At 47.8% G+C, this 13,405-nt stretch overlaps 1 protein-coding gene across 1 annotated transcript; it reads left to right on the forward strand.

Moving 5' to 3' along the window:
• The first annotated feature begins 1,120 nt into the window (after positions 1-1,120).
• Positions 1,121-13,115, forward strand: gpatch1 (G patch domain containing 1). Its single transcript, XM_079239944.1, has 19 exons — positions 1,121-1,203; positions 3,495-3,629; positions 3,700-3,785; positions 3,965-4,125; positions 4,207-4,304; positions 5,419-5,453; positions 6,822-7,067; positions 7,142-7,292; positions 7,372-7,451; positions 7,526-7,736; positions 7,846-8,106; positions 8,889-9,067; positions 9,143-9,270; positions 9,347-9,435; positions 9,577-10,008; positions 10,080-10,175; positions 10,285-10,394; positions 10,479-10,615; positions 13,014-13,115. Exons 1-19 carry the CDS (start codon positions 1,134-1,136, stop codon positions 13,045-13,047), a joined length of 2,739 nt encoding a protein of 912 aa, XP_079096070.1. The 5' UTR covers positions 1,121-1,133; the 3' UTR covers positions 13,048-13,115.
• Positions 13,116-13,405: the final 290 nt, after the last annotated feature.

Below are 13,405 nucleotides of genomic sequence, written 5' to 3' on the forward strand. Positions count from 1 at the left end.
GGGTCAGGATCCGGTCCTTGGTCACCAGACCGGGTCAGGATCTGGTCCTTGGTCACCAGACCGGCGTCAGGATCTGGTCCTTGGTCACCAGACCGGGTCAGGATCTGGTCCTTGGTCACTAGACCGGCGTCAGGATCTGGTCCTTGGTCACTAGACCGGCGTCAGGATCTGGTCCTTGGTCACCAGACCGGCATGAGGATCTGGTCCTTGGCCACTAGATCGGCGTCAGGATCTGGTCCTTGGTCACCAGACCGGCGTCAGGCTCTGGTCCTTGGTCACCAGACCGGCGTCAGGATCTGGTCCTTGGTCACTAGACCGGCGTCAGGATCTGGTCCTTGGTCACCAGACCGGCATGAGGATCTGGTCCTTGGCCACTAGATCGGCGTCAGGATCTGGTCCTTGGTCACCAGACCGGCGTCAGGCTCTGGTCCTTGGTCACCAGACCGGCGTCAGGATCTGGTCCTTGGTCACCAGACCAGGTCCAGATGTGCAGGGTGAGGTGTGGGTCTGCACAGCCTCCGTCCTGTAGGTAAATGCTGCCATCTAGATGTTGCGGGGGGAACTGCACCGCAGTCTGGATTTGTTGGGCTGTTTTAGACACTCTGTCCTGAAAAAGACCAGTATCTCTGCAGATGCCTTCTCCACCGTGGTTTGAGACTGTCTCCAGTTTACCGGGATCCAGTCTGCCTCAGGTCTTGGATTTCACCTTGTTCTGAGCTTGGTCTGGTTCGACTCAGGTTCAGGTAGACCTCCCCAGAACACTCGGTCTTGCAAAGGTCTGGATCTTGTCATGTCTCAGTTCTCTATAGATCAGGGAGGAGACTGGAGGGAGCTTTGGATGCATCATTGTATCCTCAGCTGCTTCAGGTGTTCACGTAACCAACCGTATCCAAGCAACAACCGTATCCAAGCAACAGTCAGAAGAAAACATCAACAGAGAGACCAGAAGATAATAGACGAGACTGTCCGGAAAAACAACTAAAAACAAACTTAATCTCAAGCAGAGAATCTGCCGAAATGATTCATTAACCTTTCATGAAAGTGTTTTATGACCGCTGGGTGCCGCTGTTTCTTCCTGGTAGTCCATTCTGTAAAGTTTGTCCCTCCGCGGTAACCGTAGTTGTAGTCCAAACATGGCGTCTGACAGCGACTGCGATGAGGACTTTGTGAGCTACGGGACTCCTCTGGAGCCTTTAGAGGAAGGTACAGGATGTTAAATCGTGTCTTTTATGGCTTCTTTCCTCTAAAACTTTACCCTTCTCTTTAATAAGGACCAAAACGCGCTGCGGGGTCTCCTGCGGGCTCTGCAGGGGTTCGGCTAGGCTAACTAGCAGCGAAACAAACTTCATTTAAACCATCCGATAATTCAACACAGAGACAGATGATTTTAATCAGTTATAAGGTCATATATTTCCCGAGAATACATATCCACAACAATAAGGATTTATTTTTATTAAAACAAACTCTTTAATAACACATTTAACCTTTTTTCTACTGGTGGTTTGGTTTGTAATATTGTCTTCATTTCTTTGCGGAATATTAAATTTTATGTCAGAAACAGATTCCTGTTTGCTTGCTTCTCAACAGCGTTTTTACGGAGTAGTTATAAAGTGTCCCAAATTTAAAAAAAAAAAAAAAAAAAAAAACTTTGGGCATTAGCTTCCATTTTCATCCAAATTCTTACAAACATGTGTCCTGGCTTTGAAACTGTCCAGTAGTTTTTAATTAAATAGTTTATTAATTTGGCTCGTAAACAGTAAAACTCAGAAACCACGTGCTGATTCTTTCTGGGGAGCTTGTGGTGCATTCATGTCGTGTCGGAATTCCGAATACATGACGTCATTACCAGTTAGTGGACACTGACTGGGACAAATGGACATGAAAAGAGAAGAAGAAAACCACAAACTCATTGGAAACTTGTTAACTGATTGATATGATTACAATTAATAAACGTGACGAGGTGACGTCATTTTTAAAATACAAACAAGGCGTAAACATAAATAACAACAACTACCTGTTCACACACTGAACCTCAACAGACCACAGGTGGTCCTGCACACATTTTAGATCTGGACTGTCGGAGTTTCCAGCTAGGAATTCTGAGATCAATTTGTCGTTTTCGGGGAAGTTTTCTCAGAATTCCGAGGAGAACTGGAACGTAGTCTGAATGTTAACATGTCGTGTTGCTTTAACATTTCATCCATGTTGAGCAGAAAAGGCCTGAAGTTAAAGTTCCTGAGTCCTGAAAGAACATCGAGGAATGTCGGAATTCAAAGTTTTCTGCTTTGATGAGCATTTAGTTTCAACTCATCTTCATCATCTTCATCATGGAGCAACTCGGATACATCTACAGATATTCTGTTAGCTAGGTCACATGACCAGGTGTCGGCACGTCTCCATGGCAACCATCCATTACTCGGACTCAAGAGGCGGATGGTTGAGCTGATCCCGGATCCGAAGCTGGATCCCAGATCTAGAGCTGGATCCCAGATCCGAAGCTGGATCCCGGATCTAAAGCTGGATCCCGGATCCGAAGCTGGATCCCAGATCCGAAGCTGGATCCCGGATCTAAAGCTGGATCCCAGATCCAAAGCTGGATCCCAGATCTAAAGCTGGATCCGAGATCTAAAGCTGGATCCGAGATCTAAAGCTGGATCCCGGATCTAGAGCTGGATCCCGGATCCGAAGCTGGATCCCGGATCCAGAGCTGGATCCCGAATCCAGAGCTGGATCCCAGATCCAGAGCTGGATCCCAGATCCAGAGCTGGATCCCAGATCCAGAGCTGGATCCCAGATCCAGAGCTGGATCCCAGATCCAGAGCTGGATCCCAGATCCAGAGCTGGATCCCGGATCTGAGGCTGGATCCCGGATCCGAAGCTGGATCCCGGATCTAGAGCTGGATCCCGGATCCACAGCTGGATCCCGGATCTAGAGCTGGATCCCGGATCTGAGGCTGGATCCCGGATCTGAGGCTGGATCCCGGATCCAGACCTGGATCCCGGATCTGAAGCTGGATCCCGGATCTAGAGCTGGATCCCGGATCTAGAGCTGGATCCCGGATCTAGAGCTGGATCCCGGATCTGAGGCTGGATCCCGGATCCGAAGCTGGATCCCGGATCCGAAGCTGGATCCCGGATCCGAAGCTGGATCCCGGATCCGAAGCTGGATCCCGGATCCACAGCTGGATCCCGGATCTAGAGCTGGATCCCGGATCCGAGGCTGGATCCCGGATCCGAAGCTGGATCCCGGATCCGAAGCTGGATCCCGGATCCACAGCTGGATCCCGGATCCACAGCTGGATCCCGGATCTAGAGCTGGATCCCGGATCCACAGCTGGATCCCGGATCTAGATCTGGATCCCGGATCAAGAGCTGGATCCCGGATCCGAAGCTGGATCCCAGATCCAGAGCTGGATCCCGGATCCGAAGCTGGATCCCGGATCCTCCTCCGGACCTGGCTGGAGCTGATGGGATCTGCATGTTGGTGTCTCCAGACGAGCCTCTGAGGAAACCCGTCCCGCTGCACGAGCAGACGGTGAAGGACGAGAAGGGACGGTACCAGCGCTTCCACGGAGCCTTCACCGGAGGATTCTCTGCCGGATACTTCAACACTGTCGGCTCCAAAGAAGGTCCGTCTCTGAACGTCACCAGTGGCAACACGTAGCGCAGCGCCAACCAATCTGATGTTTTACCTTTTAGGCTGGACGCCGTCAACCTTTGTGTCGTCACGGCAACAGAAAGCTAACAAGGATAATGCCAGACCGGAGGATTTCATGGATGAGGAGGTGGGAGGCGGTTTCTGCTTAATCTGTGTGACGTGAGTCCAGACCCGGTCTTGGACCCGGTCTCAGTCCAGGACCCAGTCCAGACGCTGCAGCAGGGGAGGGGCTTGGGGAGCAGTTTGGGGCGGGGTGTGGGGTGGGGCTTGGCGTCCTGGCGACCACCATGCTGCCTTGTGTTCCAGGACTTCAGCGAGCACGGCATCGCTCCCAGGAACATCACCACGTCGCTGCAGTTCTCGTCCCGCCGGCGAGATGAGGCGGCGGAGAAGGCTCGGGCCGTCAGTTCTCAGCTGGCGCTGATCCCCGGAGACACGCTGCTGGAGGAGCTCATCACACCTGCCAGGTAACGGGCGCCACCGTTAGCCCCGCCCACCTGATACTTGTTGGTTACCATAGTTACCAGTAAGGTGGGGTTCTGTCTCAGGACATCCATCGGGGTGGAGCTGCTGAGAAGGATGGGTTGGAGGGAGGGGCAGGGTGTCGGCCCCCGTGTAAAGAGGAAAGCCGGCAGACGGCGTACCGGTACGTACAGTGACATGCTTTGACACAGAGACACACGTTCGATACCGGGAGACTCCATCATAAACTCTACTTTTTGTTCTACTTTATTTATCCCTCCACCTTCCCTCCACCATCCGTCCACCTTCCCTCCACCTTCCCTCCACCATCCCTCCACCTTCCCTCCACCATCCGTCCACCTTCCCTCCACCTTCCCTCCACTATCAATCGACCTTCCCTCCACCTTCCCTCCACTATCCGTCCACCTTCCCTCCACCATCCGTCCACCTTCCCTCCACCTTCCCTCCACCATCCGTCCACCTTCCCTCCACCATCCGTCCACCTTCCCTCCACCATCCGTCCACCTTCCCTCCACCTTCCCTCCACTATCAATCCACCTTCCCTCCACCTTCCCTCCACTATCAATCCACCTTCCCTCCACTATCAATCCACCTTCCCTCCACCTTCCCTCCACTATCAATCCACCTTCCCTCCACCATCCGTCCACCTTCCCTCCACCATCCGTCCACCTTCCCTCCACCTTCCCTCCACTATCAATCCACCTTCCCTCCACCTTCCCTCCACTATCAATCCACCTTCCCTCCACCTTCCCTCCACTATCAATCCACCTTCCCTCCACCATCCGTCCACCTTCCCTCCACCATCCGTCCACCTTCCCTCCACCTTCCCTCCACTATCAATCCACCTTCCCTCCACTATCAATCCACCTTCCCTCCACTATCAATCCACCTTCCCTCCACTATCAATCCACCTTCCCTCCACCTTCCCTCCACTATCAATCCACCTTCCCTCCACTATCAATCCACCTTCCCTCCACTATCAATCCACCTTCCCTCCACCTTCCCTCCACTATCAATCCACCTTCCCTCCACCTTCCCTCCACCATCCGTCCACCTTCCCTCCACCATCCGTCCACCTTCCCTCCACCATCCGTCCACCTTCCCTCCACCATCAATCCACCATCCGTCCACCTTCCCTCCACCATCCGTCCACCTTCCCTCCACCATCAATCCACCTTCCCTCCACCATCAATCCACCTTCCCTCCACCTTCCCTCCACCATCCGTCCACCTTCCCTCCACCTTCCCTCCACCATCAATCCACCTTCCTTCCATCAGACGGTTCTCTGCCTCCTGCTGCTTCTGACGACTCGGTGAGTTTCTACCTGAAGTGTTTTATGTTCTGTATATTCTATATGTTCCGCATGTTCTACATGTTCTGCATGTTCTATATGTTCTACATGTTCTGCATGTTCTATATGTTCTACATGTTCTATATGTTCTGCATGTTCTGTATGTTCTATATGTTCTTTATGTTCTATGTGTTCTGCATGTTCTGTATATTCTATATGTTCTGCATGTACTGTATGTTCATGTTCTTTATATTCTATTTGTTCTGCATGTTCTATATGTTCTACATGTTCTTTATATTCTATTTTTTCTGCATGTTCTACATGTTCTACATGTTCTGCATGTTCTATATGTTCTACATGTTCTTTATATTCTATTTGTTCTGCATGTTCTATATGTTCTGTATGTTCTTCATGTTTGTTATGCCTGTTCTGTATGTTCTGCATGTTCTGTATGTTCTATATGTTCTGCATGTTCTGTATGTTCTGCATGTTCTGTATATTCTACATGTTCTGCATGTTCTTTATATTCTATATGTTCTGTATGTTCTGCATGTTCTGTATATTCTATATGTTCTGTATGTTCTGCATGTTCTGTATATTCTATATGTTCTGTATGTTCTGCATGTTCTGTATATTCTATATGTTCTGTATGTTCTGCATGTTCTGTATATTCTATATGTTCTGTATGTTCTGCATGTTCTGTATATTCTACATGTTCTGCATGTTCTACATGTTCTGCATGTTCTGTATGTTCTACATGTTCTTTATATTCTATTTGTTCTGCATGTTCTATATGTTCTGTATGTTCTTCATGTTTATGTTATGCCTGTTCTGTATGTTCTGCATGTTCTGTATGTTCTATATGTTCTGCATGTTCTGTATGTTCTGCATGTTCTGTATATTCTACATGTTCTGCATGTTCTTTATATTCTATATGTTCTGTATGTTCTGCATGTTCTGTATATTCTATATGTTCTGCATGTTCTTTATATTCTATATGTTCTGTATGTTCTGCATGTTCTGTATATTCTATATGTTCTGTATGTTCTGCATGTTCTGTATATTCTACATGTTCTGCATGTTCTTTATATTCTATATGTTCTGTATGTTCTGCATGTTCTGTATATTCTATATGTTCTGTATGTTCTGCATGTTCTGTATATTCTACATGTTCTGCATGTTCTTTATATTCTATATGTTCTGTATGTTCTGCATGTTCTGTATATTCTATATGTTCTGTATGTTCTGCATGTTCTGTATATTCTACATGTTCTGCATGTTCTGCATGTTCTATATATTCTACATGTTCTGCATGTTCTGTATGCTCCCTGTTCCTCGTGTTCCAGATGTTTACCACGTTCCATGTTTCTCTCTTTATGTCCTCGTCAGGACGAAGACGATGAGGACTTTGCTCCAGACAACGTGACCTTTGCTCCAAAGGACATGGCGCCGGTGGACTTCAGCCCCAGGCTGGGGCTTCAGGGTCTGGGGTACCGCGGTCTGGACCCGAGTCTGGCTCTGCCGGGCAGCGGAGCCGGCGGACACCTGGACCTTTTCTGTCCTCAGTCAGAGACCAGGAGTCAGCTGTTTGGAGACAAGGGGAGCAGCAGGAGGAGAGGAGGAGTCGCTGGGCAGGTGGGAGCTAAACAGTCCACTTCGCCTTAGGACAAGATCGTTGACCTCTGACCTCTCTGACCTCTGACCTGCAGGCCTTCGGTGTCGGAGCGCTGGAGGATGATGATGATGAAGACATGTACCAAAGAGACTCCATGTCCAAGTACGACACAGTCCTGGGAGGAGAGGAGCCTGGAGACGGTCTGTATGGCTGGACGGCTCCACAGCAGTACAGCAGGAAGGCAGGTGAGACAGCCTGGAAAGTCCTGGAAACATCCTGGAACATCCTGAAACATCCTGGTCATTAGTAACTCTTTCTTCCCAGACCGGAGCAGAGACGCGTCCTACCTCGGGAAGATCCTGGAGGGGTTCACCTTGGCCCAGAACCAACCCGAGGAGCGAACGGTGAGCGTGCTCGGTCCGTCCCACGACCCGTCTCCATGTGAACAAACCTTGACTTGGCCCGGATCTCCCCCCAGATCTTCCCTCCCCCCTCTCTGCCCCGGGACTACCGTCCAGTCCGCCGTTTCCGTCCACACGTGTCGAGTCTCTCTGGAGTCAGTCCGGCTCTGGCTGAGGCCCTGAAGACCTCCAGGGGCCACATGGTGAAGGAGGAGCCCCAGCAAGGAGGACGGCACCAGCTGGACTCCAGTCAGCGGAGGACGCTGCTGGGAGAGGATGCTCTGCAAGGTGAGGGGGCAGGGCTTGTTTTCTGATGTAATCACTTTTCCGTCTGAGGTGGAGACGGTCGGAGCGGAACCCGGCTGCAGTCCTGATTGCTGGTTTTGGTCCTGATCAGGTCCCAGTTCAGTCCTGGACCTGCTGAAGCCTGAAGACCGACAGCGGCTGCTCAGCCTCCGCATGTCCTCCACCCAGAAGACCTCCACCTCAGACCCTCAAGAGTCCAGTTCTCCGCCCACCTCCGCCCTCCAGCAGGAGGCCCTGGCGGTCTGGAGAGGGGTCCAGACCTGCTCCCAGACCTTCAGACCGTTCCAGAAAAACCCTGACAAGCAGGCGCGATACGAGGGTTACCTAAGCCGGCTTCGACAGGGAGACCGAGGTACGGAGCTCCACCTGCACCTCCACCTCTGGGTGGGGGGGTCCTTAAAATCAGTCGTGGTTATCAACGCTGTAACAGTAAACTTGCTAGTTAACCTACTAGTTAGCAAGTCATATAAAATACTAGATATCATACCAGTTAATCAGTTAGCCTAGTAGTTAACTTAACGGTTAACTACTTGTTAACCTGGAAAATTACATTTAACCTAATTAACCTACCAGTTAACATGTTCAATAACGCTACTAATTAACCTACTAGTTAACCTACTAGTTAGCAAGTCAGGTAAAATACAAGTTATCTTACCAGTTAGCCTAGTAGTGAACTTACTGGTTAACTACTAGTTAACCTGGAACATGACATTTACTTAATTAACCTACCAGTTAACATGTTCAATAATGCTACTTGTTAACCTACTAGTTAACAAGTCAGTTAAAATACTAGTTATTTTACCAATTAACCAGTTTGCCTAGTAGTTAACTTAACGGCTAACTACTAGTTAACCTGGAAAATGACATTTAACCTAATTAACCTACCAGTTAACATGTTCAATAACGCTACTAGTTAACCTACTAGTTAACCTACTAGTTAGCAAGTCAGGTAAAATACTAGTTATCTTACCAGTTAGCCTAGTAGTGAACTTACTGGTTAACTACTAGTTAACCTGGAAATTACAGTTAAGCTAATTCACCCACCAGTTAAAATGTTAACATAACGCTACTAGTTAACCTACTAGTTAACCCGTCAGGTTGTTCCCGTGCTGTATGAACTCCTGTCTCCTGCAGACGCTCTGGACCGGAGTCTGGACCGCAACATGACGGAGTGGGAGCGCAGCAGGGAGAGGGAGGAGTTTGTCCGAGCCTCCATCTTGTACCGGCCCGCCTCATCTTCGCTGTCCTCGCGTTTCACCCGAGGCAAACACCAGGAGGACGAAGACACAGTGGAGGTGCCCCAGGACCAGGAGGTAGGACGGTACCGTTGGGTTCCCTGAGTCCCGATCCGGACCCGCCGGTAGACACGGGGTTGTTTCTGTTGCCAGGGCGATGTGGAGGAAAAACAAGCCGCCGTCACGATGAAGATGTTTGGACAACTGACCAGAGAGACGTTGGAGTGGCATCCTGACAAGCTGCTGTGCAAGAGGTTCAACGTTCCTGACCCGTTCCCCGGGTATGGTCTGATCAGAACCAGAACTCTGTCACGGGTCTGTGAGGCACCCCAAGTCTGACTCTGATTGGTTCTCCAGGTCCAGTGTGGTGGGTCTGCTGAAGGTGAAGAGAGACAAGTTCTCCGTCTTTAACTTCCTGACGGTGCTGGAGGACAGAGAGACTGCAGGTAGACCGGTTCTGGTCTGGACCAGGTTTCATATTCAGTCTGACGGAACCGGTCCCCAGATGTTTTAAAACCTTTTAATCGTAGTTCATGTTTGATTTGTTCACACATGTTGATCTCTTCTTCTTCTCTTCCACCGCACAGCTGCTCCAAAGACTCCGGAGTCGGCGAAGAAGTCCAGGTGGGATGTTTCAGAGGAGAAGAAGAAGGACGATCTGCTCGTCACCGTACAGAACAGAACAGAGATGAAGCAGGATGAGACCTCTGCACCGGGAGGACCTGGAGGACCTGAAACACCTGGAACACCTGGGGGACCTGGACCTGTTCAGATGGAGTCAGTTGACCAGCAGACTGCGGGTGATGAAGAGGGGGAGGAGGAGGAGGACAGGCCTCCCATGGACCTGTTTAAAGCCATCTTCGCGGGCTCCTCTGATGAAGACAAGTCCTCTTCTTCATCAGAGAGCAACGATGAGGAAGATGAAGATGGGAAAGAGGAAGGAGTGAAAATGGAGTCGCAGCCAGCGACCCTCTTCAGGATCTCCTCTTCATCCATCGTCTCGTCCAGCCAGCCTGCAGGTGTTCTGACCAGATTTAGGTGAAACCTCCACCTCTGTGGCTTCAGCTGACCCACTTCCTGTTTCCTTCAGGAGCTTCCGCTCACACAACGCCGCCGGAAGAGGAGGAGTTTGGTCCAAAACTGCCGCCTCCTTCAGCTGCTGTTGGTGAGAATCCAACAGCACCAGGTAAGCTGCAGGGTCCACATACTGGTACCTGGTCCTACGCCCTGATCCGGGTTCAGATGCCCCCCATCCAGATGAAAGTTTAAAGCACTGCATGTTGTTCCCTGTTCAGACAGGGGGGGCGCCACCTCCATCTGCTCCCCCAAAGAGGACGAGAAACCCAGCAGGAGGAGCAAAGACAAGAAACAGAAGAAGAAGAACAAACACAAGAAGGACAAAAAGGTAAAGAACAGAAGAAGAATAGATAAAAGAAAATTGGAAAAGATCCGATAAATCTGAATGAACATTGTCTTGTTTTTGCTGCAGAAGAAGAAGCGCAAAAAGCACAAGCACAAAGCAAAGCAGCAAAAGAAGAATAAGAAGGACTCAGACAGTAGCTCTGAAGACAGCGATGAAGACAATAACGAAGATGGACCGATCTCAACGGATGAGCTGCTCAGAAGGTACGACGCGATATGACAAGATAGGACGCGATATGATGCATTACGATGCGATACAACGCAATATTATGCGATAAGACGTAATACAACGCGATATGATGCAATACCTGATACGTTGTGACGTACGATATGACACAATGCGATATGATGCGATATGACGCAATACGATGCAATATGTGATTCAACACCTTATGACACGGTACAACACAATATGATGCAATACGGCTAGATAAGAGAGACGATATGATATGATATGATACGATACATGATACGCAAAATGATATGCGACACAATGATGTGAAATTTGATTCAACATGATAGGACTCGATATGATGCGATACAGCGCGATACTATGTGATTTGACGCAATGCGATGCAATATGACGTGATACGATGCGATGCGATTTGACACAATACAACGTGATACGACGCAGTATGATGCAATACGACTAGATACGAGATATGATGCGATACGTGATATGACATACCTCTTGATATGTGCAATGACAATATGACGCGATATGTTTTACAACACAATAAGATGCAATTTGACAAAATACAACGCAAAATAGTGCGATACGAGATGTAATGCGATATGATTTGATGCGATATGATGCAATATGTGACTTGATGCAATATGACGATACAATGCGATATGATGCAATATGATTCAATGCGATCTTATTCAATATGATGTGATACGACGCGAAACAATGCGATACGACGCAATGTGATATGTGATTCAATGCAATACGAAAAGATATGCCATGATACGACTGTGCTGCAATACGATGTGATACGGTGCAATATATTATACGACGCTATACGACGCAGTATGATTTGACATGATGTTATATGACGCGATGCAATATATGATTTGATAATGCGATACGGCGTAATATGAAGCGATATCGTGATATGATGCGATACGATGTGATACGGCGCAATATATTATACGACGCTATACGACGCAGTATGATGTGATATGATGTTATGACGCGATGCAATGCAATATATGATTTGATAATGCGATACGGCGTAATATGAAGCGATATCATGTGATATGTTACGATGCGATTTGATGGGATATGTGATTCTAAGCGATGCAATACGACACGATATGTGTTATACAACGCGATACGACGCAAAATGATGTGATATGATGCGATATACAAGATATGTAATACGACGCGATATGATGCATTATGATGTTATACGACTCGATACAATTCAACGTGACATGATGCATTACAGCGCAATACGATGCCATACGATGTGATACAATGTGATACGACACGATAGGATGTGATTCAGTGTGAGATGTGATTTGATGTAATATGACGCAATACGATGTCATACGACAAAATATAATGCGATCCGATACAGCGCGATATGATGTGATTTGATGCGATATGATGCGATACGTGATGTGACGCCATATGATGCAACATGATATACGACTCGTGATGTTATACAATTCAATGTGATACGATGTGATACAACTACATGATGCGATACGATGTGATAACGACACGATACAATGTGATGCAATGGGATAGGACGCAATATGATGTGATACAATGCAAAACGACGTGATACAATGCGATACAACGCAATAGGATGCGATTTGACGTGATATGATGAAATAGTATGTGATTTCATGCAATATGACGCAATACAATGTGATACGGCGATGCCATATGGCACAGTACGATGCAATATGTGATTTGACGCAATATGATGTGATACAGCGCAATTTGATGCCATATGATGCAGTACAACGCAATTTGATGCGATACGATGCAATACGACTTGATACGACGCGAAATGATGCGACACGTGATACGACCCGAAACGATGTGATATGTGATGCGATGCGACGCAATATGATGCGATACAGCGTGATACGATGTGATATGATTCAATGCAATATGTTGCAATAAGATATACAACATGATACGAGATCTGATGCGATATGAGAAACGCGATGCAATGTGATTCGACACAATACGACATGAAACCATGTGATACGAAGCTATGCGATATGCCTATGCTATGCGATATGATGTAATACGTGATTTGACGCAATACGACGAGATCAGACGCGATATGATGCGATACGTGATACAACCCGATACGATGTGATTAGACGCGATACGATGCGATGTGATTTGACGCAATGCAGTATGATGCAATACGACGCGATAGCGTGATACGATGTGATATGATTCAACGCAATACGATGCAATATGATGTGATAAGATGCGATACAATTTGATACGTGATTCGACGCGATATGCCTAAACTACACAATATGATGCTGAAACATGATTTGATGGAAGATCTCAGCATGAAACGTCCAGAAATGTCTCCTGTGTTTGAGCGGTGTTCTCTCATTTCAGACTGAAGACCATCCGGTCCAATCAGATCTTGTGATCCTCCGTGAGGACCAGCTGATCAGCTCATCTGCTATCACGATTGAACTCAAATAAAAAATTAGTTATTGATCATTTTCTGCTGTTTTCTTTGATTGGCTTCTAACTTCCAGACTGATATTTGCTGTAAAACCAGACGTTCCTGGAGAACTTGGAGGAACTTTGTGGCAAATGAGGTCAATGTTACCTGTCAGATCTGAAGTTACTTCATTTCATCTGGTGATTATTAAACAGACAAACAGATCATGGAGTTCCACAAGGCTCCGGTCCCAGACCACTAAGCAGTCTGTAAATCATCCAGTTTAATGTTGTCATGCTAAAACATGAAACATCTGTAGAGACAGTTTCACCTGCAGCTC

Source organism: Telmatherina bonti (assembly GCF_933228915.1).
Source record: "Telmatherina bonti genome assembly, chromosome: 1".
Lineage (NCBI taxonomy): Eukaryota > Metazoa > Chordata > Actinopteri > Atheriniformes > Telmatherinidae > Telmatherina > Telmatherina bonti.

Coding starts and splice junctions, on each gene's coding strand:
- gpatch1 (XM_079239944.1), top strand. CDS start 1,134: ATGGCGTCTGACAGCGACTGCGATGAGGACTTTGTGAGCTACGGGACT. Junction 7,452..7,525: donor ACCAACCCGAGGAGCGAACG/GTGAGCGTGCTC, acceptor ATCTCCCCCCAG/ATCTTCCCTCCCCCCTCTCT. Junction 10,616..13,013: donor ACGGATGAGCTGCTCAGAAG/GTACGACGCGAT, acceptor CTCTCATTTCAG/ACTGAAGACCATCCGGTCCA.